Raw genomic sequence first — 25,622 nt, forward strand, 5'->3', positions numbered from 1 at the left:
TAACTTTGCTTTTAAAAATAAGTTTTGACTAAGAGTCAGAATGGTGTTATTATAATTTTGGAATACTCACTTCAAAATTCTGACTGAGCTAATTTATGTCATTTAGAACAATGCAACAGTCATTTAGAACAATGCAACAGCAGTTTTGTATTCTGTTTTTACTTTTAAATCTTCCCATTGTTTCTTGAAACGTAGGTAGGAGAGAAATTCCGCAACCGAGCCTTGAAGTTCCCCGGTCTGATCTCAGGCTGTACCATTGATTGGTTCAGCCGATGGCCCAAGGACGCCCTCATTGCTGTCGCTGACCATTTCCTGGCGTCGTTTGACATCGCGTGTACGGACCCCGTCAAGAAACAGCTGGTCCAAGCCATGGGTACCTTTCAGGATGGCGTGGCTGAGTCCTGCGTGGAGTATTTCGAGAGGTAAGATCAACTTCATTTTCATAACGTTTCCTTATTGAAGTGTTCTAGTGACAGTTAACCAGTTTGCAAATTATTCAGGAGGAAACTCAAAGCATTGTGGGTTGCCTGACGCTGTGATCATGCATATGCATTCCCTGGTTTTGCTTCATACACATGCTGAAGTGTTGACCATTGGTCACAAGTATAATAAAATGTCCAATGAGAGCTCTCATTGCAATAAAACATGGTTTATTTACTGGAAAAAAAAGAATTTTGTCAGAACTGTACCACTTTTCATCAAATTTTTTGAAAAATCCATTTGAAAGCTTGTTAGCAAAGCTACGAGTGATTGCTGAGGCACATGTTGAAATGGCTGAAGCACATGTAGAAATGGCTAAAGCACATGTAGAAAGGGCTAAAGCACATGTAGAAATGGCTAAAGCACATGTTAAAATGGCTAAAGCACATGTAGAAATGGCTAAAGCACATGTCGAAATGGCTGAAGCACATGTAGAAATGGCAAAATAAATGCCAGTTAAAAAGGTAGTCAAGGTAGAAAGCTGTACATTTAATAATAAATGAAAAGACGCAGTAATGATCTTGCAGGTTGACAACATATCTAGGGAGCCATAGTGACAAATTTTGTATTCACAATCCAAAAATTCACTCCTCAGGTTCCGTCGGGCGACCCACGTCACCCCCAAGTCCTATCTATCCTTCATCGCCGGCTACAAGAACATCTACTCCCTGAAGTTTGGTGAGATCAACGAGTTGTCCAACCGGATGACCACCGGTCTGGATAAGCTAGTGGAGGCTTCTCTGTCTGTCGCTGAACTCAGCAAAGAGCTGGCCGTCAAAGAGAAGGAGCTCGCTGTGGCTTCCAAAGAAGCTGAAGTGGTAAGTAACTGCGGGGCTCAATTTTATGGAGCCATTAAGCAAAGAAATATTGCTTAGCAGATTTATGTGCTTAACAAAATTTTGCTGAGTAGTATACATTGTATGACGTTTTGGTTGGTAACCCGTTTCTGCTGAGCAAATATTTTTTGAGCTTTCCAAACTCTATGTCATGCTCACTGCAGATAAAACGATAAAAAATTATTATGCTTATCGTTTATGTTTGAGCCTCGACAAGTTCATTATTCTGGTACTAAATCTAATCTAGGAATGAAGAATTGGTCAAAAATGCTTGTAAACTGAAGTTTCATCTGTACCGTTGGACCATTCTTGATTTGGCCTAGGTTCCAACCACTTGCGACGTGTTTAAGACCACGCATTTCGGACTTTGGTTGGGTATTTGGCCTTGCAGTCATAGCTGTGATTGGTCCAAACATTATGGGGCGTGGATTAAATGATCAGTCAATTGTGTTTCATACTTACCACTGAATTATTACAATTATTTCCTTTCTTTAGTCATAGGTGAAGCACTTTTTTTAATGGATTTTGTTTTTCCCCTAAATGCTAGGTTTTGGCAGCTGTGACCCAAAAGGCGCAGGCTGCTGAAAAGGTCAAAGCCCAGGTGCAGAAGGTTAAGGACAAAGCCCAGGCCATTGTGGATGAGATCAATGTAAGTGTGACCCCTGACCCATGACACTTGACCTTGGCAAAGTTAATCATTTGCTTGTCATCAGCTCTTGATGAAACTATCTTCTGATATGAATGTTCTTTTCAGGATGATAAAGGGGATTAGAACAACATTATTTTGACGTCAACAATTTTATGTTCTCACACCAAAACTGCGTTGTAAGCCTACAAGCGTAGCATTCTGTAAAGAGTGCTCACAACGGGCAGAGTATACTGTCCAAAAAGATTGGGTCCCCCGGTTCTTTTCAGAATCTCACAAACTCACAAAAGAGATTTGTGACATGGTGCTACTGTAAATATGAATCGTATTGCTATCGTCACCATGCAAACCTTCAATTCCTATTCTGGAAAGAAATTTGGAGTACAGATTTCTTTTTCGTGACCTAATTGTGAGTATGGTTTCAGAGCAGATTTTGTGGACCCCATTTTCTTTTCATTCCTCCTTTATCCATAATTTTGAATAAAAGTCATATTGTGGGTTCCATAATGTGATGAAGCATCATATCCATAGCGTCTTAAAGTACAGAAAATGAAATAAATAACAAAATCAAAAATGACTTCTGTTTATAGGCGGATAAAGCCATAGCCTTGACTAAACTAGAAGCGGCTAAGCCAGCCCTGGAGGAAGCTGAAGCAGCCCTTAACACCATCAAACCGGCAGACATAGCCACAGTGCGTAAGCTGGGTAAGCCACCGTCGCTGATCCAGCGTATTATGGATTGCGTACTGCTGCTGTTCCAGGTCAAGATTGAGCCGACATCCATGGATCCTGATCGGCCGAGTCCCAAGGCTTCTTGGGGTCTCTCACTCAAGGTAGGTCACCTACTAGATCTCTATCTTGACCCAACAAACTGATCCATTAGCCCCGCCCACTCCCAGAAATTAAACTTTTCCGATTGTAATCGGAATACCGACTTTTTCAAATTTATTTCCAAAACTGTGTTTTTTTTCTAATGATCTTTGCCCTGCAAAGTTTGACTTTTTAATTAAATTTCAACGAATTTGATGAAAACAGCACCGCGATATCTGTATTGACCTATCACGGTAGAATCGCGTCGATGCAGCTTGTGAAATATTGTCCAATTACATGGACGTGGAATGCGCGCAGTCTGAGACAAGCAAAACTTAACATACAAAATTCCATAGGGTTGTCTTATGGGCGTGGCTAACTCGCAAACGGCGATAGGTCAATTGCCAGTTTGTTCTACTAGTCGTCATCACACAGATTGTATGGTAGGCACACAGAAGTAAGCCCGGATCGGAGGTTTTTTATTTAGGGGAAGGCCCATTTTCATCATAAATGTTCATGCATTGGATGATTCTCTGAACATGTTACTTACTTACCATACCGTTTATCACTATATTTAACGGATGTTGTTTTGCAGTTGATGGGTGGTGGTGGATTTCTGGGTAATCTTCTGAAGTTCCCCAAGGACTCTATCAACGAAGAGACCGTGGAATTGCTGGGACCGTACCTAGACTCCGAAGATTACAACTTGGAAACTGCCAAAAAGGTCAGAAAGAAATACTCTCTGGTTAATCCTAACCCGCCAAGATTCAGGAAGGTAGTGCACAGCCAATATTACTTTATATTTAGGGTCAATGCATCTTGAAAGTTTCAAGTACAAAAAGGTGCCTTTGGTTTCAAGAAGAGTAGACAATAAGCCATTTGCGAGTTAAATTTGAATAAAATCTGGAACGCTGTCTTGCTTTGCATGTTTTAACTTTGCAATCTCCCGACCAAAGAGACTGTTACTATATCACGTGATTCGGGGCAAGCCTTATGCTAGCAACCCCAGCTCCGGCATGGTCTGGTGTCTTTGTGCCATTCTCACCCATTGTGAGCAATGTATTGGTGCTGAGTGTCTCTTACGTAACTATGCAAGAGCTTGCCCCGAATTATGTGATTAGCAACAGTGTCTTTGGTCTGGAGAATTCAACATTAAAAAATGCCAAGCATTCTGAGCAAGTCAGTGTACCAGATGTTTTTCAAATTTAAATTCCAAAGGGTATAGGTCACTCGCAAATGGCTTATTAAGGGGGATTTTGATAGGTTCCTCACATAGTGAGAGTGACAGATACTGATAAATTGTTGTTTTATTCACATTTTATACAGTTTCATTTCTTACTTTCTAATATTCAGGTATTTTCTCTAGTTTAGGCCAAAAAAAAATAATATTCGGCCTCTGGTCAGACCAAAGTTCCGGAATTGACGCGGGGACGCGGCTTTTTTTTTTTTTTTTTGCTTTTTTTTTTTTTCTTCAAGCTTGGATTGTACAGACAAGGTGGGGTACTATTTTGCTTTTTTGGTGTCCTCATGTACATTGGTGTCCTCCATAATTTGCCTTGGTTCTCTCGATCATTTGCCTTGTTGCAATTTCCCATTCCTCGGTGCTCTTTGGTAAAAAAAATTGAGGAGGTGCGGCAATAGAGGGCGCTGTTGGAGCTACCGCGGAACATCTTTTGAAAAAAAAATTGACGCGCATGGTTAAAATCGACGCGCGCTGACCAGAGACCGACTTATTTTTTTTTTTGGCCTTATTATAAATGAGTGACAAACATTGAATTGTTTAATGAATTGGTAAGAAATGAATATAATTTGTTTTTGGCTGTGATTGTTTGACAGGTGTGCGGCAATGTGGCTGGTCTGTGCTCATGGACCAAAGCCATGGCCTTCTTCTATGGAATCAATAAAGAAGTGCTTCCTCTTAAGGTAAACAACTCTTCTTTGTTTGTTACAAAATATTTTAGAACTAGTAATGGTGGCCAGTTGAAGGATTATGCAGTCTCACTTGTCGTGGGTTCAGGGTATGGTTAACAAGTCAAAATGCACACACAAGAGCAGTGGGGTACATGAAGGTCTGCCAGGGGGATCGTTGTGAAAGTAGTACATTCATGTTTAAAGACTTTATGCTGAACAACTGGGTCAAATTACATAGCGCTGCTGAACAGCCGATTTTGTGCTTACTAAGCCTCGATCTATTTCAAAGAGACTGTAATCAGTAAGCACAGCAAGAGCACGCTTAACCCCAGGATAAGTTGCTTGAATCTGTGACGTAACAATAGAAATCTCCATGTGCGTGCAACCGTTAGCACATCCACGCCATGAAATAGTGCTTAAAGCAAGCAGCATGATTTTCTGCTATAGTAAGCTTAGCGTTTCTGCTAACTGTTAAGCAGCGCTATGAAATTGGGCCATGGTGTTACAGCCGTGTGACCACACCATATCAGATATTTGTACTTGTTAAAAATGTAAATTGATGTAACTTTGCGTCTCTCACCAGGCCAATCTGATAGTTCAGGAAGCCAGGCTGGAGGTAGCTAACAAAGACTTGGCTAAAGCCCAGGCCCAACTTGACGAGAAACAGAAGGAGTTGGATGCCGCCCAGGCAGAGTACGATGCTGCCATGAAGAAGAAGCAGGTAGGAAAACACTTCTTATCAGAAATCAGAAATGATACGGAGAAAGTGAGACAATCTATACCTGGAAAAGTTTCAGACAGCATCGCCATTATGTGTGGTTATTTTATGGAGCACACTATCAGTAGGATGTGTCTTACGTTAAAAAAATATGAAGATATGAAGGCCTGGTAATTTAACCAATCACATTTTTGGTGTAATCAGCAATAAATGTTGAGTCTCATATGTCTCCTGTATTTGTATTATTTGTAATAAACTCCTGACTTGAGTTTGATCAAACTTGAGTGTCGTGTCAAGTGATCCAAGGCTTTACTGTTGTGACCACGTTCTCTCAGGGTTTTTTTGGTTCATGGATTATATGGAAAAGAATTCTTGCTTTCTTAATATATAATGGCAATACACAGTTTCTTCAAGTTGGTCTTCAAAAACCTGCCTTCTTGCTTCAATAACACTGCAAATGCTATACACCTTGCTTTGGATGTATTCTTATAATCAATGAGCTATCAGAGTAAATGTTTGACATATGACTAATTCTTAGGATGTATGTGTAATTTTTAGTAGTATTTGTAATTTCAACTGTTATTGGGCATTTTGGCCTCGAAAGTTTAATAAAAATAAACCATGGGTAACAGAGATGAAACTTTTCAGATTTTAATCTGAAATCAGATTTTTAAAACTTTTCCAATGAAATTTCAGATTTTTTAACCATCCCTCAAAAATGATTTTTTTTTAAGGATTTTCCACAAAATGTTTTTTTAAATATTATTTCCAAGAAAAGTCAATGAAAATGGCAAGTAAAATGTGCACAAGTGTAAAACAACTAGACTAACACTGATCAGATGCTTTCCGGCTGGAGAAAAGGTTCAATACTGACCTATGACATTGATGCGCTGTGCTTTTTGCCAAAGCCAGTTTCATCTCTGGAGTAATAATAATAATAATCACTGATCAACAATACTAAATGTTTAAGATGTGATTATTTTCTTAGGACCTTCTTGATGATGCGGAGACGTGTCGCCGTAAGATGAACTCAGCCTCAGCTCTGATCAACGGCTTGGGTGGTGAGAAGGAACGGTGGACGCAACAAAACAAAGAATTCAAAGCCGCTATCGGAAGGTTAGTTACAGAAATCCAAAACACACTTTAAAACACAAACTGCTCGAAAGATTTAAGGTGTGACCAATGCCCTATCTATACACAGCTCAGTTGGTGGAGCACCTGAATGGTATTCAAGAGGGCGCAGGTTCAAAACCCGCTTCGGTCAATATTTTCATTCAACTTCAAAAATATTATAAATGTACCTAGTCAGTTTTCCTCTATGGTTTTTGAAAATTTGATATTTAAGTAATGTGCTATTGAGTCCTAACGTTATATCTTCATCCGGTTTTAAATGCATTTAATTATGACTTACATACGTAAGGAAAACAAATTAAATACATTTCTTTTTCTTGTTAAAAAAATTTTTTTGCAAGCTACTGATCATCCCACAATCAATTTAAAGAGAAAATAGCTAACTGATATATTCAAGAAAAAGCTTTGTTTCTTTAAAATCAAAATAAACCTTTTACTACTGAACCGTATGATGTTTGTCTTTGGGTGGAGAGAGTCAATTGTGGTGAAGTGGCTTGCCCAAGGACACAAAATAATGGCTAATAATAAGATTTGAACCCCTGACCTCAGAACAAATGAATCTTATCTGTGTGTTATACTTTACTCGTTACAGGTTGGTTGGAGACGTCTTACTAGCCACCGGCTTCCTATCCTACGAGGGACCGTTCAACCAGGAGTTCCGTACTCGGCTTCTCCAGGATTGGAAGAAAGAGTTGAAGTCACGCAAGATTCCTTACAGCACCAACATCAACCTGATTGAGATGCTGGTTGATAACCCTACGGTAAGCTCCTTGATAGTAAAGGTCATCCCAAAGAAATGTGGCTCATCAGGCCGGCATTTATCTCCGGTTTCAGAGGCATGAAACAACTGAGAATATTTCTCTTCCCCGTGGAAGGCACGCCAGTCCATCGCAGATTGCTCCCAGCTAATGCTGGTGCCAATTATTCTGCTGGGGGGGGGGGGGGGGGAGAGAGTCAATTGGGGTGAAGTGGCTTGCCAAAGGACACAAAATAATGGCTAATAATAAGATTTGAACCCCTGACCTCAGAACTGAGTTTGTAGATCAACCGTGTGAATTGACTGCAAAGGCAAATGGTTCTGAGATAAAGTCGCTGTTATTTCTTCAAACCACCTCCTCTTCAGAGTAGTCACTTCACATATCAATTAAATTCTCCCGACTTCTGGCATATCCACAAACTTCTTCCAAGTTGTACTCTCTACCATACAAAGTCTCAGATCACATTGACATCATGATCCTTGTTTCTTTCTTTGTCCAGATTGCGGAGTGGAACATGCAGGGTCTGCCCAACGATGAGTTGTCCATCCAGAACGGTATCATTGTCACCAAGGCTGCTCGCTTCCCATTGCTGATTGACCCACAGGGGCAGGGGAAGATATGGATCAAGAATAGAGAGGCCAAGAATGAAATGCAGGTCAGTAGTTGGTGTAAGAAGCTTCTGCTTTGGGTAATAGTAAGTATATGACCCTCAGGAACAGGAGAAGATATGGGTCAAGATTTGAGCTTTTTATCAGCGGTAGATATTTAAAAAAAAAATAGTTTATATAAAAAAATAATTTCCTACTTCATCCTCCTCTTGCAATCCCAGTTGACGTCCTTGAACCACAAGTACTTCAGGACCCATCTTGAGGACTCCCTATCCCTGGGCAGACCACTAATGATCGAAGACATCGGTGAGGAGCTGGACCCTGCGTTGGACAACGTCCTGGAAAAGAACTTCATCAAGAGTGGAAGCACCTTCAAGGTAAACACTGTAGCAAAGATCAGATGACAATATCATTTGGTTTTATGTTCTGTATACTCTTTATTGTCTGAAATCTCGTGTCTCAGAACTTGGCCAGCACTGAGCATAAAGTTCTTCTATGGATGTTAGTTTTGCAATAAGTCGGATTAATTGAGCAACTCTTTGAGCCGATGTGCAAAACAATCTTGTATTTCTTGTTAATATTGTAATATGTACTCCAATAAGTGAACATGCAGGGGCGGACCCAGCTTTCATGAAACGGGGGGAGGGGTGTTGGTGTTGAGTGAAGGCGTGCCGAAAGCATGCCCTGCTAGTGGGATCCAGAGGCGTACCCTGCGATGCTTGCTCTTGCATTCTAAGGCAATTTGAGAATAAATTTAGGAACTCAAACATTCCATTCGGTCAGCGGCTGAAGGGGGAGGGGGGTGCAACCCCCAAACACACCTCCCCCCAGATCCGCCACAGAAATGTTTAACAGTCAACAAACAAGCCCTCGGTCAAGTCACAGTGTTTGGACAGTACATCTAAATGTGAATTCCTGAAAAAAAACTCTGTGTTGATTTTGAACGATAAAGTCAGACAATGCAGCGTGGCACTTTCTCCGATAATCTAGGGTTGTAATCTGGATCCCTCTCTAAGGATTGATTTTTGTCGGTCCAACAGGTCAAAGTAGGTGACAAGGAAGTTGACGTCATGGACGGCTTCCGTCTGTACATCACTACTAAGCTACCCAATCCAGCATACACTCCGGAGGTCAGCGCTAAGACATCCATCATTGACTTCACTGTCACCATGAAGGGTCTTGAGGATCAGCTGCTGGGCCGGGTCATCCTGACTGAGAAGAACGTAAGTCAAGACACTTGTCTTGGGTTTGTGTTCTCCTAAAACCAATATCTCCAGGCATTTTTACTTGGAATCCTTCAAGTCTTTCAGTATGCAGTAAGCCATAGTTAATTCTTTGTCCTTAGACTTTCAAAGACCATCAGGCCTTATGTACTAGCCTGCGGTACATACACTTGGACAAACTGTTGGAAGATTATGAAAATAATTTTTCAACTTTCAAAATGGGCTTATGGAAAAAAACCCACTAAAAACACCTGTATGAAACTGTAATATCTCATTCGAATATTTTTGAAATTGTAAAATAATCTTCAAGTTAGGTTAGTCAAGTTTCATGAGGGCTAGTAAAATAATATGGTGATGTTGCCTATTAAAGTGGGTTGTGAAGAACATGCAAAAGGAAAAGACCTTGGGCCAATTTCATAGAGCTGCTTAAGCACAAAATTTGCTTAAGCACAAAAACGTCTTGCTTAATAAAATCAGGTTACCGGCCAAAACTCCATGCGATTGTTATGCTAAGTAAACAACAGCTAAATACCAGTTACAAGCAATGTACATCACATGGAGTTTTGGCCGGTAACCTAATTTTACTAAGCAAAGTTTTTTCGTGCTTAAGCAAATTTTCTGCTTAAGCAGCTCTATGAAATTGGGCCCTTATTTCGTTCAACTTTTTCTTATTTAAGAGAGAAAGAATCAACCAAGTCCTAAAACATGTGGGGAAATGGTTCTGAAACTTGAGTGTATAATGTTGGGAACATTGTTACAAGTCAACACATTCAAATAATTTGCATCAAGATACTCAAAACAGGTACCTCCCATTTGTTGTGTTTTTAGGAACTGGAAGCAGAACGCACCAAACTGGTGGAGGACGTCACCAGTAACAAGCGTAAGATGAAAGAGCTAGAAGATAACCTGCTATACCGCCTGACGAGCACCCAGGGGTCTCTGGTGGACGATGAGTCCTTGATTAGTGTCTTATCCAACACTAAGACCACCGCGGAGGAGGTCAGTCAGAAACTACAGGTGGCTGCTGAGACGGAAGTCAAGATTAATACGGCTAGAGAAGAATTCAGACCAGGTAAGGGATAAATACTCGGTGGTGAATGAAAACATCGCGTAAATAAAACCCAATCTCTCCGTAACCCTAACCCTGCCAGAGGGAACAGTGCATCAGGTGAAAAGTCTGTTGCACTTTGATGCATTCAGCTACCAACACCAGCTCATAAACGGCAAATTCTGAGACAGTGAGAGCTAGTCCCTTAGACCAATGCCACAGTTGTATCCTGCTGCATTTGGTGACCATGGGGACTCTGAGGCAGTGTGGCCTTGAGACTTTTGACCTGATGGATCTTGCCACACTGGGCAGGCTTGTCACTTAGACAAGTGTTGCATGTTGCTGCGTTTGGCAGGATTTCTGGTCAAAATCCCCTGGAGGGTTAGGGTTAAAGATGTCCCAAGTGCAAGACGTGCATCTGTGTTTCGCAATTTTAGTAGCAGTATGCCACTGGAAACCTCAAGAATGGACATGCCTACTGCTCTCGTTTACAGCTAACCTCCTACCTTTTCCTAAATTATGATCCTCCCCGATAGTTGGTATTCTGTTAGTTTTACAGAAGGGGACATTTTTAAAGAAGCCGTCATGATCATTGTGGTCACGAAAATGTGGATAATGGGAGGACTGTATCCTGCAAAATGTGAAGTCACATAGTAACAGCCCAGTAATGTCCCGAGTTGGATAGTTATGTGATATTTTTGTACTTGTGTTACCAGTGGCCAACAGAGGCAGTATCCTGTACTTCTTGATCACTGAGATGAGCATGGTGAACGTCATGTACCAGACTTCGTTGAAGCAGTTCCTGGGCCTGTTTGATCTGTCCATGACAAAGTAAGTTTGCCGATCCATTAAAAAAAAAAAACCTTCACTGAAGCTTTACTTAACATTTTACAAAGCTGGAAAGTTTATGCCAATAAAGTTTTAAGCCTCACTAAAAAAAAACAAGAACTAGTTTTACTAAGGCATATCTTTTGGTGATAGTTACTTTAATTCTGGGGACTTTTTGAAATGTTGTGCGAACTTTTTGAACTCGGTGGTAGTGTGTCACTTTAATTGGAAAGACCTTGTGCGGTGCCTCTTCAGGAGAAATCACGAACTTCAGTGGAGGTCACAAGTTGAACATTTCTGCTTAATCTAAAATTATAATCGGACCATGTATTGACACTTGTTTCCGTTTTGCCAGTTTATCAGTGTCTCTTTTGGTAAAATAATGTTTCTTTCACAATTCACAGTTCAACGAAGAGCCCCATTACAAGCAAGCGTATTGCCAACATCATTGAGTTCATGACCTTTGCTGTGTACAAGTACGCCGCTCGTGGCTTGTACGAGAGTGACAAGCTGATGTTCACCATTCTCCTGACCCTCAAGGTCGATATGGTCGGTGGGAAGGTCAAACATGAGGAGTTCAGCACGCTCATCAAAGGTATTCTTATTGACGTCAGAAGTTATTGTAATATTTGTAAAAGTTTTACAGGACCAAAAAACTCGGATCCTAGAACTATCTCGCAAAGCCGTATCCTCTCCAAGGTCCTTTTGCGAAAGATTGTGTTAGGACTGAATGCCAGGCCTGGATAAGTTTACGATGTGTGTGTTTCTTGCTCTTGTTGGTAAGCTGTTTGTGGAAGCTTTTTATTTCGTACATAATTACAACTATTTTGTGTTGTAGAATGACAGTATCGTTCCTTGTATTCATTTTTATTAGGGGGGGGGGGGGAGTGGGGTGGGGGTGGCAGGGTGAATCGTTTACTCAAACACTCTCACATTCGAAATTTAATTCTCGGGTTTGTTTGATTTTTTTTATGTATTATGAACTGAACAACCTAGCACTACGTCTTCATACAGTGCTAAATGTCCAAATTTTGTTGAAGTCCAAATAATGTACCATTGTGTAAGGTAAAGCACTGAATTTGGATGGATCCATGAATTTGAATACAGTGAAATATCGACAAGTCAAAACCTGCTAACTCGAAAACCCTTCTTAATCATAGTAAGAACTTATTCCCGTCAATTGTTGTTGAAAAGAAAATCCATTTGCTAACTCAAAACTCTGCTTAAATTAAAAATTTGAGTCCATTCCCCTAAGGTTTGCCTTATCGGGATTTCACTGTAGTAGGGATTGGCCCCTCAGGAAGGGTTTCTAGTATTTTAGGAAGATTCAGGAATCATGGCCAGCCAGGGTGTATGGGTTCATGAGTGTTGCTAATCCCACGTGTCTGTGCCTACAGGTGGTGCTTCCCTGGACCTGAAGGCCTGTCCTCCCAAACCCTGCAAGTGGGTCCTTGACATCACCTGGCTGAACCTGGTGGAGCTTAGTAAACTCAAGCACTTCAGCGACGTCCTGAACCAGGTCAGAACAATAATAAGGCAATAAATATGTGCTTTGCCGGTTTTAAACAAGTTCGTTTAAAACTATTGGGGCCCGGTCGCCGATTATGGCTCGAAATACCTTTCGGTCAAAAAATCAAAACAAGTCAACAATTATAAATGTCCAGTGAATTTGTTCAACAAATTTTACTCCGTGTTTTTGAAACACCCCTCTAGCTATGTGCCTCTCGCAAATAGTACTAAAAATCTCTTTATAAGGAGATTGGCATGCGCATGGCGCAAGCTGCGCGATATGGGGCAAGCTGCGCGATGTGGCGCAAGCTGCGCAATGTGGCGCAGAACGCAGCAGTGCCGGTGTAGTGTGAATTTAGGATGCTATGAAACACAGACTCATTAGTAGCCTGCTTTTTCATCACTACTAGTACCTCCAAGTCTTAAAACCCAAGGGTTTTTTTCATAGATGTTTTTCGAAAAAAGAGCAAGCATGTCAAAATTGCATTACAAGCATTCCCAGGTTCCCTTTGTAAATGTGGAGACACTTGTACTCACTGCTCCTTGGAACCATCCTAGGTTGCTCGCAATGAGAAGCAGTGGAAGCATTGGTTTGACAAGGAAGCGCCCGAAGATGAGATCATACCTGACGGATACCAGAACTCCTTGGATGTCTTCAGGAGATTGCTCCTAGTCAGATCCTGGTGCCCTGATAGGACGCTGTCACAGGCTAGGAAGTATATCGGTGAGTAAACTGCCAACAAGAACTCAGACATCCCATGCAAAACATCTCGTAAGATATATTAAAAATCAAAGGGTCAAAGCAGCTTCAACATGCACCTGGACCGAGAGGTGTCTTGTTTGCATTCACACGTGTGAATCATGATCATCTAAACTATCATGATGTCTTTACTTCAACCAAAGACTTCTCTGCTTATGATACACCAGTTTGTGCGTACAGCGGCAGGACAGAAAGTCTGCACTAATCCTGTGTGCACGTAATCCCAAGTTATGGAATGCAGGCCTACGCATGCTCACAAGCCAAAGTAACCAATGTCTAACCTGTGAGATATGCCAACCGTTAGCCTGAAGAATTCTGTAATAGAGGAGGTTCGTCGCTCAAAGTAAGCAAGCCTTGATATTTGACCCAGGTATGGCTTGCAGAGTGGTTCCTCTAACTTTTGGCCGAGTTTCTCAAGTCCTGCAAGATGCATGGTTCCCCAGATCTTTTCAAATCATTCCATAATAACTATTGGAATTTGAAGGCATACCTACTATCGCTTTATACCAAAAAAAAACCCTACAGATACATCACAAGAAATTGACACGTTTTTGTCTTCCATACCACAGTGGACTCGTTGGGCGAACGCTACGCAGAGGGAGTCATCTTAGACTTGGAGACAACCTGGGAGGAATCAGACATGCGCACTCCTCTCATCTGCTTCCTCTCCATGGGCAGCGACCCCACCAACATGATCGAGTCCTTGGCTAAGAAAAAGAAGATCGAATGTCGATCTATTTCCATGGGTCAGGGGCAGGAGGTCCACGCCCGACGCCTGATGAGTCAATCCCAGGCTAACGGCGGATGGGTGCTGCTGCAGAACTGTCACTTGTCGCTGTCGTTCCTCGGTGAGGTCATGGATTCCGTGGTGGAGACAGAGAACGTTCATGACTCGTTCAGGTTGTGGATGACTACGGAGGTACATCCTAGCTTCCCTATCAGTCTACTGCAGGTGAGTTATGAGAAACTGAGTGAATTCCTTCTAGAAATCGAGTAATACTCACTTTAGATTGGTGTTACAGAGTCGCGGCGTACCAAATTATGCCCAAGATTTGAGTTTTGTACATGAAAAGTTTGACGTTTGGAACAGTGGAAAAATCAATTGCTGCATTCATTTTGAATTACTCCAGAGACCAGTCAAAGTAAAATTAATACACAAAGTTCTACTGTTTGAAACCAAAAGTCTAATCACCAAACCAAATTGTTCCCAAGATTTATATAAGTTTGATGTTTGAAACAGGAAGGTGACATCATATAGAATTCATTGAAAGATGGACTATTGCAGTTATTCGGAATGACTCAACCGTCTCGCTCAAATTTTAATTAATATAAGTTCGTCAGAAATCTATTTGAGGTCGACTTTTTTGGTTTTGCATGACTCTGGAACGCCTTTCTGAAACAGGTGTGGCTCATGATTTATTTGACCACAACTCTGCCTTACAGTTTGATGGCCTCGTCTTTTCCTAACATTTCTGTAACTTCCTTTCTCACCCACCAGATGTGCATCAAGTTTACCAATGAGCCTCCTCAAGGAGTCAAGGCAGGCTTGAAGCGAACCTATGCAGGTATCAGTCAGGATCAGCTGGACGTCTCCAACATGCCCCAGTGGAAACCAATGCTGTATGCTACTGCTGTACTTCACACAGTCGTACAGGTGAAATGACCCTACTTTTTTCAGTACATGCGCAACACCTGCCAATTAAGTAATTGAGTTTGAGCTCTGAACAAAATCAATATCAGAGACCAGATTCTCTTTGGCATAGTTTAAAATAAGCAATATTTAAGAAATGTAGATAATTATAAAATATTGTGCATTTATAAAGCACCCGCTTCTGACAACTTTGTTTCTTAATGTGCTGTACCATTATTTTACTTTATCCATAAGCATTCTAAGACAATTTTAGCTCAGTGAGGAGAATATATTCAGCTCAGAGTTAGATTAACATGACAGATTTGACTGAGGCATTTGGGAAATTTTGTGCAATTTTACAAAGTTATGCCTTTAATATTTGAATATAACTGTAATTTGTTTGATCAAATTTGCTTGTGATTAGAAAATTAGTTTTATTTCAACTTTGATGACATCGTGTTTTTTAATCCTGAGTATTCTGAACATTTATTAGAAGGTTGTCATTTTTTCATTTTCCTCTTGTCTTAATCAGGAGAGACGTAAGTTTGGTCCTCTTGGTTGGAACATCCCCTATGAGTTCAACTCGGCTGACTTCACTGCCACCGTCCAGTTTATGCAGAATCACCTGGATGATATGGATATTAAAAAGGTATTGAAAGATAGCTACTATGTTTTGTGAGATAACACTGAGAATTGACGTTTTACCCTTATCAGTGTTTTTTAAAGGAAATTAATAAATACCTTGGAGAGTTGATGGTTTCTGATTGGCCGAGACTCGATCACGTGGCCGGTCATTAACGGTGATAATGGACCGGCTTCAAAGATCAAGCGAATAAATGGCCCCTGAATCAGCATTGATCCAGCCCCGTTCAGCCCCATGCAAGCCAATGATTGGTCAAAATATAGTAACAGTCCTGCGGTAGCTTGTAACAATTGAGCACTGCACATGCGCTCAACCCCCATCGCGTGAGACTGACGCGCGCGTACGCAACACAGTTGCTAGGGATGCGTGCGTGCGCGCGCGTAAGGAAGTTTTGAAACGACATCGTATACAGCAGTGCAGTACATACTGAGGATGTTTACGACGAAAGCGTAGATCTACGATTTATTTTCTTTGAACACTTCACCCACCGACATATTTACCTTTCCTAAACCAAGCATCTTTGTAATTCCGGACACAAGGAATGTGTAAACGAGATTTCAGCTTCCTCCATCAGGTGAAGATATGAAAACATTGTTGTAATTTGTTTCGCTACGGCAGCAGTTTCTGTTGAGTTTACGTCGTTATAGCTGTTAAGCTAAAATATGGCCCATGAACATGAACACAAAAAAGTCTGGAAATATCGCCGAAAGAAAGTCACAAAATTGGAGCATTTTAACTGTTTATTTCGTTAAAAAGGTATTTATTAATGGGAATAACAGTGTGAGGATCCGGTCTTCACTGCGTGATAATGACCGGGTGTGGGGGTGACCGCTGTTAATGGACCTCGACTTCGTCTCGGTCCATTAACAGCGGTCACCCCCACACGGTCCATTAACAGCGGTCACCCCCACACCCGGTCATTATCACGCAGTGAAGACCGGCTCCTCACACTGTTATTCCCTTATTAATAACCAAGTCTCAAATAAGCATCAGGTAGTGGGTCGGTATTATGAATGAGAATTTATTTACCATTTTGAGTAAAAAAAAGTCTAAAAATGAAATAGATATTTTTGTAGCGTATTTTTGCAACCAAAATTGCAGCAGATTGGTAAAGATAAACAAAACGTATGAAAAGTTGAAAAAGAAACTACAAAAAAATTTGCATAATTAACTAGCTTATTTTTGATTTGTTACTTGTTTACTGATTTCTGATATTTTGTCTCCTACCTTCAGGGTGTGTCGTGGCTGACTGTACGTTACATGATAGGAGAGATCCAGTATGGGGGTCGTGTCACTGATGATTTTGACAAGCGCCTCCTGAACACATTTGCAAGGGTAAATATTCCGCTTGCTTAAAATCATTAAAGGGAAAGTTTGTCTTTCAGTAACATTTCATTTCTGTCCCTGGAGACTAAAACAGAAAGTGTTCAACGAAGTTAATTTATGCCAAGGTAATATTTTAACATTGCCAACACTTCACATACTTCATATTAAAACAAAATACTTCAAACAAGACAAGTTACTTAACATTCAGTCTGTTTTAGAGTTAAGCCTTTGTACTTTTACTTTCTTATTTCCTGTGTATATCACAAGCAAATGCAAGTATGTTTCCTTAAATTACATATTTGTTCTTTTCTTCTGTTAACAGGTATGGTTCAGTGAGCAGATGTTCACTAGCAGCTTCTGTTTCTACAAGGGCTACCAGATTCCTAAAGGGACCCAGGTCCAGCACTACGTGGATTACATCAACGGCTTGCCCAACGCTGACACCCCTGAAGTCTTTGGGCTACACCCTAACGCTGATATCACGTTAGTACACATGAAGACTACAAAAACAAACATTGAGTTCAATTATGAGTTTGGAAAATTGTGAGGCGTTTTGGCAAAAAATGAGACAGAACTGGGCAGAGGTCTAACGAGGGTTTGTGGGTATTGAGAAAGAGAATAATATCATCCTTACAATTTTTGAGGCAACTCTAAAAAAAAAAAAAAAACTCTCCAAGAACTACAGCCAATACCTGTATCTTGACGGCAGCACCATCTGCTAAGGAGAAATTTTAAATTCAATATCTCATACCTCACACAGATATCAAAGTAACACGGCCAGGGAAGTACTGAGCACCATCTTGAGCATCCAACCCAAGGACAGTGGAGGGAGTGGAGGCGAGACCAGGGAGGTGGTGGTACAGAGAATGGCCGACGACATGCTGGAGAAACTACCTCAGGATTATATCGCATATGAGGTACGATAACAACTCTTATCTGTATCAAGAATGTCTTAAAGGCTTATGAGGCTGCTCCCTAGTATTACGGAAGAGAAATCTCACAAATTAGAAAAATATTTTGTGTCATTACAATCGTATATAATGTCTAGAAAGTGCTTATAGATGTACAAAAGTATGTGAAATCTTAAGATAAACAGACATCTTGAAATAAAATCGCTAGCTAAAAAGATCCACACAAATTGTCTTAATGGCCATAGGCCCCTCTCAAATGACGTCGCTTCCTACTGATTGCCACGTACATAGGCATTTTGGCGTCAAGTTTTCGTGACGCGCATTGGCTGCGCCGTATTTCAAAGAAATTTTGAGCAACACACATGCGTGTTTAGAGCATTTTGCACACTGCGCGTACGCGCACCTGATGACGTTGAACCAGCAGTTGTAAATTTCCTACAAAGACGGTGTCCTATGAGAGAGCTCCATTATACATGTAAACCAATTCAATATATTAACATTCCTTAATGTTTTAAAATGCTCAAAACAGAAACGCTTATTTGACCTGTTCAGACCTGTGCCTGAAATGCTTATGGATTGACAACGTACCTTCTGGCCTCGGGAAAAAAAAACAAAGCTATGTAGAGCTCAACTCTGTCTTGAGTTGAAAGAATTCATAATTAAGTAACAGAAACAAACATCATAACTGCCTCCTCCCTGCACGTTAAAATTTGTTCTCAAGCTTGTCATTTTTTTCTTCTCCAACAGGTCAAGGATCGGATCGTCAAGATGGGAGCTTTACAGCCGATGAACATCTTCCTGAAACAGGAGATAGATCGCATGCAGCGAGTTATTACGCTGGTTAGGACCACACTGACAGATCTGAAGCTGGCTATCGATGGAACTATCATCATGAATGAGGTCAGGATTTTACTCAACGAGTTAAGCTTTAAACTCAAACTTTAAGCAACATGGACATAATGAACTGTTCGTTAGTAATGAAATTTGTTGTGAAAAAAAACGTCAAATTTTTGAAGAGAATGGGTATACGTCTTCATTATCCAACTTAAAATCCTGTCCATCCAACATACAAAGCTTTACATAGACTTTTCAATTGAATTTAATTGTTGTTCCCCTTTGCAGAACCTACGAGATGCCCTTGACTGCATGTTTGATGCTCGCATCCCAGAGTCTTGGAAGAAGATCTCCTGGGCATCCTCCACCCTGGGCTTCTGGTATTCCGAGTTGATAGAGCGCAACGGTCAGTTCCGCTCATGGTGCTTCGACGGTCGGCCCAACACCTTCTGGATGACAGGCTTCTTCAATCCTCAGGGATTCTTGACGGCCATGAGACAGGTGGGTGCTCCTTGAAGATTGTCTTCCCATCTTTTCTTGTCCGTGTCATCTTTTTGCTGCATTTCATTTTGCTGTCTGTTGTAAAGGATTAAAAAAGCTGGTAATCCCATCAAAACGGATCATGGCATTTATAACCATATCAATAAAGACACTTAGTGACAAGGAGTTCTAACCTTAATCAATCGTGAAAGTTTACAATAAGGGGAAAATATCGCAATATGCTACTGAAAACTGATCTTGCATATTCTGCTTGGAGTGTGAATGAAAAAAAGGAAATTTTACCCGATTAGTCGAACAGATAATGATTGGGGACAAGATTTTGAACAATTAACCCTCCTGCTGTTTAAAAGGTCACAAATGGTCAAACAAATTTCCTTCCACTTTCCCTGGCTTACTTAATAACAAACCAATGGGTCACTTAACCAATATTGACCCAAGTAAAACACTGAAATCAACTGGTTATGACTAAAATAGTCAGTGACAGCATGGCTTACACCTACAATCATAACAATCTCTTTAATTAAGCAATTGCAACCTGTCAAATTAAGGATGAGGCCTCTTTTAAAGTATTATTTCAATATCGCAAGAGCTTATCCTTCATGCATCGTACCGTGCTTTTTAAAACCTTCCAGGAAGTGACCCGTGCTCACAAGGGCTGGGCCTTGGACAGTGTCATCCTCCACAACGACGTCACCAGATTCTTCAAAGATGACATCAACCAGCCACCAGCCGAAGGCGTCTACGTCAGTGGTCTCTTCCTAGAAGGAGCATCCTGGGACCGTCGTGGTATCCGCCTCATCGAACCCAAACCCAAAGTCCTCTTTGAGCCTCTGCCTGTCATTCACATCTACGCCATCAACAGTACGGGAGGGAAGGACCCCAGGATGTACGAGTGTCCCATCTACAAGAAGCCTGTCAGGACGGATTTGACGTTCATCGCGACTGTTGATCTCAAGACGACCCAGAATCCCGATCACTGGATTCTGCGTGGTGTGGCGTTACTCTGCGACATCAAGTAGATCCCTCTTGTATTGTGTGTCTCTTTGGAATGATTAACACCATGTGAACAGTACACAAGGTGTTAACTTCTTCCAAAAACCCACACTATCTCTCGTCTTTCTCATTTCATGCATGTGCCTGACAGCGTCAAATTCAGTTGCACTTTTCTGCCATTCTGCTGGAAACGAAAGCATTTCCATGCAAAGACCTGCAGTATTTCTCTTTCATTTTCTGATATTCCTGTCAATATATCCTGATGCAGCCACAAAATCACCCAAAAAGTAACTTTGCCTTGAAATGTTCAAGCAAGATGGACATTAGAAAGCCTAACAAGCTTTCTCACTGCATGCTTATCATCTAACAGACAACGAAGAGAAACTGACAACGTTTATGGTTTTTGACGCTAGAACCCAGTAAACAAAGACATTGAGAAACTGGACGTCGGATAACTCGAATAACACAGGGCTGAATAACTGTGTTGGTAGAGTGCCTGAATTGTATTCTGGTGGTCACAGGTCCGACTACCACTCCAGTCAATTTCTTTGTTCACACCTTTCTTTTGCTCAAATCATGTTAACAGGAAAATTAGTATTATAACTAACTTATTCCATCCACCATGCTTAACTAAGTGCAACCCATTGTAAAATTTACACCATACTAACTGTGCGAGCATGCTTAAATTAATGCTACTCTAAAATTAATTCTTAAATCCTGCAATTTTTTTAAATTAAGTTGTTAAATACTTGTTCGACAAAGTAAAATGCCTGTCTATTGCACAATCTATTGTACATATAAATTTGATAGAATTCAGCATTGCGCTGTACTGCTTATGCATCGTTGATACTTCACTTGTACATGTTCTATTTTTTCTACTTTTTAAAAAGATCAAAATCAGCCGACGTGACATTCCATCTTGTGAATAAATTTAATCATAACTAGATTATCGAGTTCAAGTTATATGCTAATCTTATAAATCCGTCCATTTCTCTGCACATTTACTCCTATTTCGCACCACGTAGTTTAATATATCATGTCACTCTTAATCATTTTGTCATTATTCAATAAGCCTTTGTACTGATGACATCACACTTTGTTTACTTGTGCGCTTTTCTATGAGGCTTCAAAACCGACGCCCCACCAGGCTCCCATCCAAAAGCACATGTGCAAACAAAGCGTGACATCATCAGTACAGAGGCTTATTAAACGTGCTTAATTAAATTCTAAACATTTATAGGATCATATTTTTTAAGAAAAATCAACCAAAGATCACATTGTTTGTTATTTAACCACCATGTGGACATGGTGCTTCTTCGCTGTTCATTGCTTGATTCCGTCCATGCTCACTTCATGTATTCTAGTTGCATACTCTCAAACATGCTACATTAGTAGCTCATGCTTCCCATGAATAAAAGCCATTTCTTAGGGTTTTTTTTGCGGGTTTATGATTCAGTTTTCTCATGTGGAACTGGTTATATTGTATTGTTGTATTCGAACCAGTTTATCCTGTGAAGCTGAAAATAAACCCGTAAAAAAACAATTAGAGGGACTGCGGGACGTTGCAAGTCAATACTACACACGCAGAAAATTCAGTGACAAGAAGATGTAAATATAAAAAAAAATCTGGGTTTAACGTGAATTGGTAAATTTGAAGGGACAGTTTTAACGAACAATGGCAAATGTTTTTACATGGATTTTGAAATGTCATTCAGAGAAAATATAAGAGTTTCATGAAATGGCAACTAAAATTCCAGCACTGAGAAAGTTTTTTTTCTATTTACCTGTTGGAACATGACCAGTAGATGTGCTTATCTACTCTTAACTTTGTGTTAATAAGAGCTTTGGCAGATTGAAGAGATATGTTTTGAAATTTAAAAATAAAAAGTACCTAAAATTGAATTAATGTGGTGCTGGGACTAGTTTTAAGCGTACTTGTTAAATGGAGGCTTTCAACAGTTTTCGTTGTCAGACAAAACGATACAAAATTTGCACATTTAGTAATTTTGCAAATGTCAGGTAACTTGCATACTGAATTCGAATAAAAATTATGCACTTACATTCGGACAAAGTGTATGACTAAATATGAAAGTATCAAATTTGGTAAAATTGGTTAAATTGTAGTGATGTTTTTCCATGTGTGTGCTGTGATGATTTGATAGCCGAATTCAAAGTAATTGTTTTATTTTTATGAACAAAAGTAACTTTATTCTATGCATTCAGAATGTTGAGATGATAGCGTTTAGCTTTAAGGAATCCTCTGTCTTTCTTAAGTGTAGGATCTAAATTAGAATTGTATGAACCTTATTGTTATGCAAATGTAGATTATTTTGCTCTCAAAATTGTCAATTTTCATCAATTCTCTATCGAAGTTGAATCAATTTTCCATGTAATTTATTTTTTAACATTCTATTGAAAAAAATCATTACAAATTGTGATATTCAAGTGTTGTTTTTTTAAAAATGGTTTGAATTGTGATACGTAACAAAAAATGCTGTGCGCAAAATGAACATTCCTTTAGAACAAGTTTTTACAGAATTTTGTTTCTTGCCTAGTGAATGTACTTACATTGCATTGTTCCTTCAACCCATAATAGTGTCCTGTTTAGTAAAATTCATTTTTTACTTCGCATAAACAATTTAAAGATTTTGTCATTCAGTTTCGTTTTAAACTCTGTTACTATGAACAATCCATTCTTAACATACTTTTGCTTATTGCTCTGTTTGTGTGAAATGGAATAAGCACGCACTCTGCAGTGAGTAAAATTCAATAAATGTTCTGATTTGTTACAAATTTGATCGTCAACAAGTTTTCAGTTTAATCTAGAGTTTGTTGCTCTCTTTCACGTATAAGGTGTCACGTCCATTTTCTGAACCAATAACCCTAACCTCATAGTTGAAATTTCACCAATTTTTTACATTTGATTTTACATGATTTTCTTGTGGTTGAAAATGTTTATCATTGTTTTAAGAAGATTTCATTTATAACCACTAATTCATCAACATTTCAGGATCACTGCCCAACGTTTATCAAATCTTTTATCCCAATGACCAATGTGACTACAAGCAGCAAAGTAAATATGTACGGGTCCACCCACCCTCCCTCTGTAAAGGACCCCCACCAACCATCCAACCACACCTTATGTCAAACACCATGCAAGTCTTACCTAAGCAACCTAGTCAAGTAGTTTTTCTTACAAACTCTTGAAGAGCACTACAAGTGTTTGCAAAGTTATGTCTTACAATAACAAAACTGTCACGTTTGCTTAACTTTAATACTTATGTCATTGTCACAATGCACCTTTTTGCAATGGCTACCAAGCTGTTCTTCATTATTAATACAATGTAATCTCAATATAATTTCACAGTATTAGATGGCCAGGATTTTTTTTTTTATCAAGCAGTGGCAGATCGAGGAAGAGGGTTTGGGGATGTAAACCCCACCTCTTGGGCCGCCAAAAATGGGGGAAAACACAGGAAAAACCAGTACCAGACACCTATTAACACCTGTTGTCTAACACCCCCCCCCCCCCCCCCCCCCACTTGGAACCAAACCCTGTCCAGTCAGTCACAAGTAAAATTATAAGCCAAGTCACAAGTATTGGGGGATGAAGAATGACAAAGGAATGCCATATTTGTTTATCTCTTTATCTGTGACCAGACTTGACTCGTACATTGACTCGTAATTTGACTTACAACGTAGTAGTAAACAAGAAATTGCTTAAACTAGCTATCTAGGCCCTAATGCAGGGTATAGGCACGTGTTAAGTGCGTAGACCCATCAGCATCAACAACTATGACACTGCTCTTCCTGGGAACCCTGCTTACAACTAACAGACAGACGAACAGACAAACAAACAAAGGGACAAAACAAAGAAAACAAATTTTAGAAACACTACTGTCAGACTTCAATTGCCTACCTGACTTTCCTGTCATTAAAAAGAGTCAAGAAAAATCATGTTGAATGAAATGAAGGAAAAGAGATATGTGTAATTTTCTATTTTACTTGACTCTGTGAATTTTTGAAGAATTTTTTCACATATTAAAATAATTCTTTTGATTTCTAAACAATGACAACTAACTACAATCATAAAAACGTAAAGAACAATGGTCCACCCACCCTCCCTCTTTTAAGGACCACTCCAACCAACCATCCATCCATTTTTATTTTTAAATTCTTGACCTAATTTATGTGCACTTTTATCCACAGATTAATGTTTTGAAATTGTTTTCACTCAACTATTTGACAATTACATTGTGTGATTAAACATTTTGAAATGAAGTTACGCAGACAAAAAAAAATCATAAAATCAGACAGATATGTATGCACAATCAGACAGATATGCAAAATCAACCAAAGTTTATCAAAACTAAAAATTACATTCATTGCTAAAAAAAAAAGAATTCTTAAAGTTAGTCTCTGCTGGGCCTTTCCCTATGGTCTTGATCTTATATCATTTTTCTTGATCTTGCAATCTCCCCCTCTTGATAAACTCTTTGACTTGATCCTTTGAAGTCTTCAACTCTGCATCTTTCTTACTGCCCTTGTCCGAGCTTGTCTTGATCTTGCCTCTAATTCTTGATTTGCTCTTGTGTATTTGAATATCAGCAAGTTTTCTCAAGCTTGGATCTTGTTTGAGTGTCTCTTCCCATCTATCACCAGCACAAATGTCTTTGATAACTCGATTTATTGGATAAATATACCCTATTTATATGATGTGACTTAAATAAACAATGGCACAGAAACCACTCGTACGTACAAATTTGACAAAAGATATCTTCATGTACTTGAACCATCCATTCACACTGGCATATATTATATATACCATTAGCGTTTTACAAATTAAGATATATTTAGAAAAGTTCACAAATTCCAAAACCAAGTACAAAGTACTTTCAGTATATTTCAATCTGAAGAGTAAACATGTCCACAATTCCATATCGAACAAATCATAAGTGCCACCCCCCCAAAAAAAAAATTCCTGGAAATTATGTGTTAAGAATTTCAAAGAACAAAAATACAACCAATCAACAAGCAGACAGCATAAACATGTTGACAAACAAGGTAACATAACTAAAAGACTTACCATAGCCTAACAACCTGTAAAACAATTCCTGGTCCGCCCTCCCACCCACTTTTTAGGACCACCCCAACCATCCATCCATTTCATAACGGAAAGCCAGCCACCTAGGCCCTACTGCAGGGTATAGGCACGTCTTAAGTGCGTAGACCCATCAGCATCCATATGATGCTGCTCTTCCTGGGTACCCATGCTGACTACGGACGCACAAAGGGACAAAAACAAATACATGTAGTTAGACAAACGGACAAACAGAAGGGTAAACAAAATTTAGAGACAGAAAACTACACATTTGAAAAAGGAATGCAATTGCGTACCTGACTTCTAAACCTAAGAAAAGAAGTTATGAAAAATCTGGTAAAAAAATATGGCCCCTAGCACCTAACAATTACTGTTGTATGAAATGAATATTGAAATAAAAATTTACGAATGAACATT

At 39.7% G+C, this 25,622-nt stretch overlaps 1 protein-coding gene across 1 annotated transcript in view; it reads left to right on the forward strand.

The window, feature by feature from the left end:
- The window catches only part of LOC119739113 (dynein heavy chain 5, axonemal-like), a gene marked incomplete at its 5' end in the record, with an annotated part of 41,401 nt that extends 18,504 nt beyond the window's left edge, over positions 1–22,897 (forward strand). The window contains 26 exons of the mRNA XM_038213943.1: positions 196–422; positions 1,076–1,298; positions 1,864–1,965; positions 2,553–2,795; positions 3,368–3,496; positions 4,609–4,695; positions 5,267–5,404; positions 6,390–6,517; positions 7,125–7,293; positions 7,790–7,945; positions 8,120–8,275; positions 8,939–9,121; positions 9,950–10,193; positions 10,886–11,000; positions 11,402–11,592; positions 12,395–12,516; positions 13,065–13,230; positions 13,836–14,218; positions 14,765–14,920; positions 15,429–15,545; positions 16,773–16,874; positions 17,188–17,348; positions 17,626–17,782; positions 18,524–18,676; positions 18,899–19,111; positions 19,744–22,897. Of these exons, the coding sequence (XP_038069871.1) occupies positions 196–422; positions 1,076–1,298; positions 1,864–1,965; positions 2,553–2,795; positions 3,368–3,496; positions 4,609–4,695; positions 5,267–5,404; positions 6,390–6,517; positions 7,125–7,293; positions 7,790–7,945; positions 8,120–8,275; positions 8,939–9,121; positions 9,950–10,193; positions 10,886–11,000; positions 11,402–11,592; positions 12,395–12,516; positions 13,065–13,230; positions 13,836–14,218; positions 14,765–14,920; positions 15,429–15,545; positions 16,773–16,874; positions 17,188–17,348; positions 17,626–17,782; positions 18,524–18,676; positions 18,899–19,111; positions 19,744–20,130 (4,608 nt within the window). The remainder of the gene's footprint in view (positions 1–195; positions 423–1,075; positions 1,299–1,863; positions 1,966–2,552; positions 2,796–3,367; positions 3,497–4,608; positions 4,696–5,266; positions 5,405–6,389; positions 6,518–7,124; positions 7,294–7,789; positions 7,946–8,119; positions 8,276–8,938; positions 9,122–9,949; positions 10,194–10,885; positions 11,001–11,401; positions 11,593–12,394; positions 12,517–13,064; positions 13,231–13,835; positions 14,219–14,764; positions 14,921–15,428; positions 15,546–16,772; positions 16,875–17,187; positions 17,349–17,625; positions 17,783–18,523; positions 18,677–18,898; positions 19,112–19,743) is intronic.
- Between the last annotated feature and the right edge of the window lie 2,725 nt (positions 22,898–25,622).

Source organism: Patiria miniata, unplaced genomic scaffold (assembly GCF_015706575.1).
Source record: "Patiria miniata isolate m_02_andy unplaced genomic scaffold, ASM1570657v1 HiC_scaffold_30, whole genome shotgun sequence".
Lineage (NCBI taxonomy): Eukaryota > Metazoa > Echinodermata > Asteroidea > Valvatida > Asterinidae > Patiria > Patiria miniata.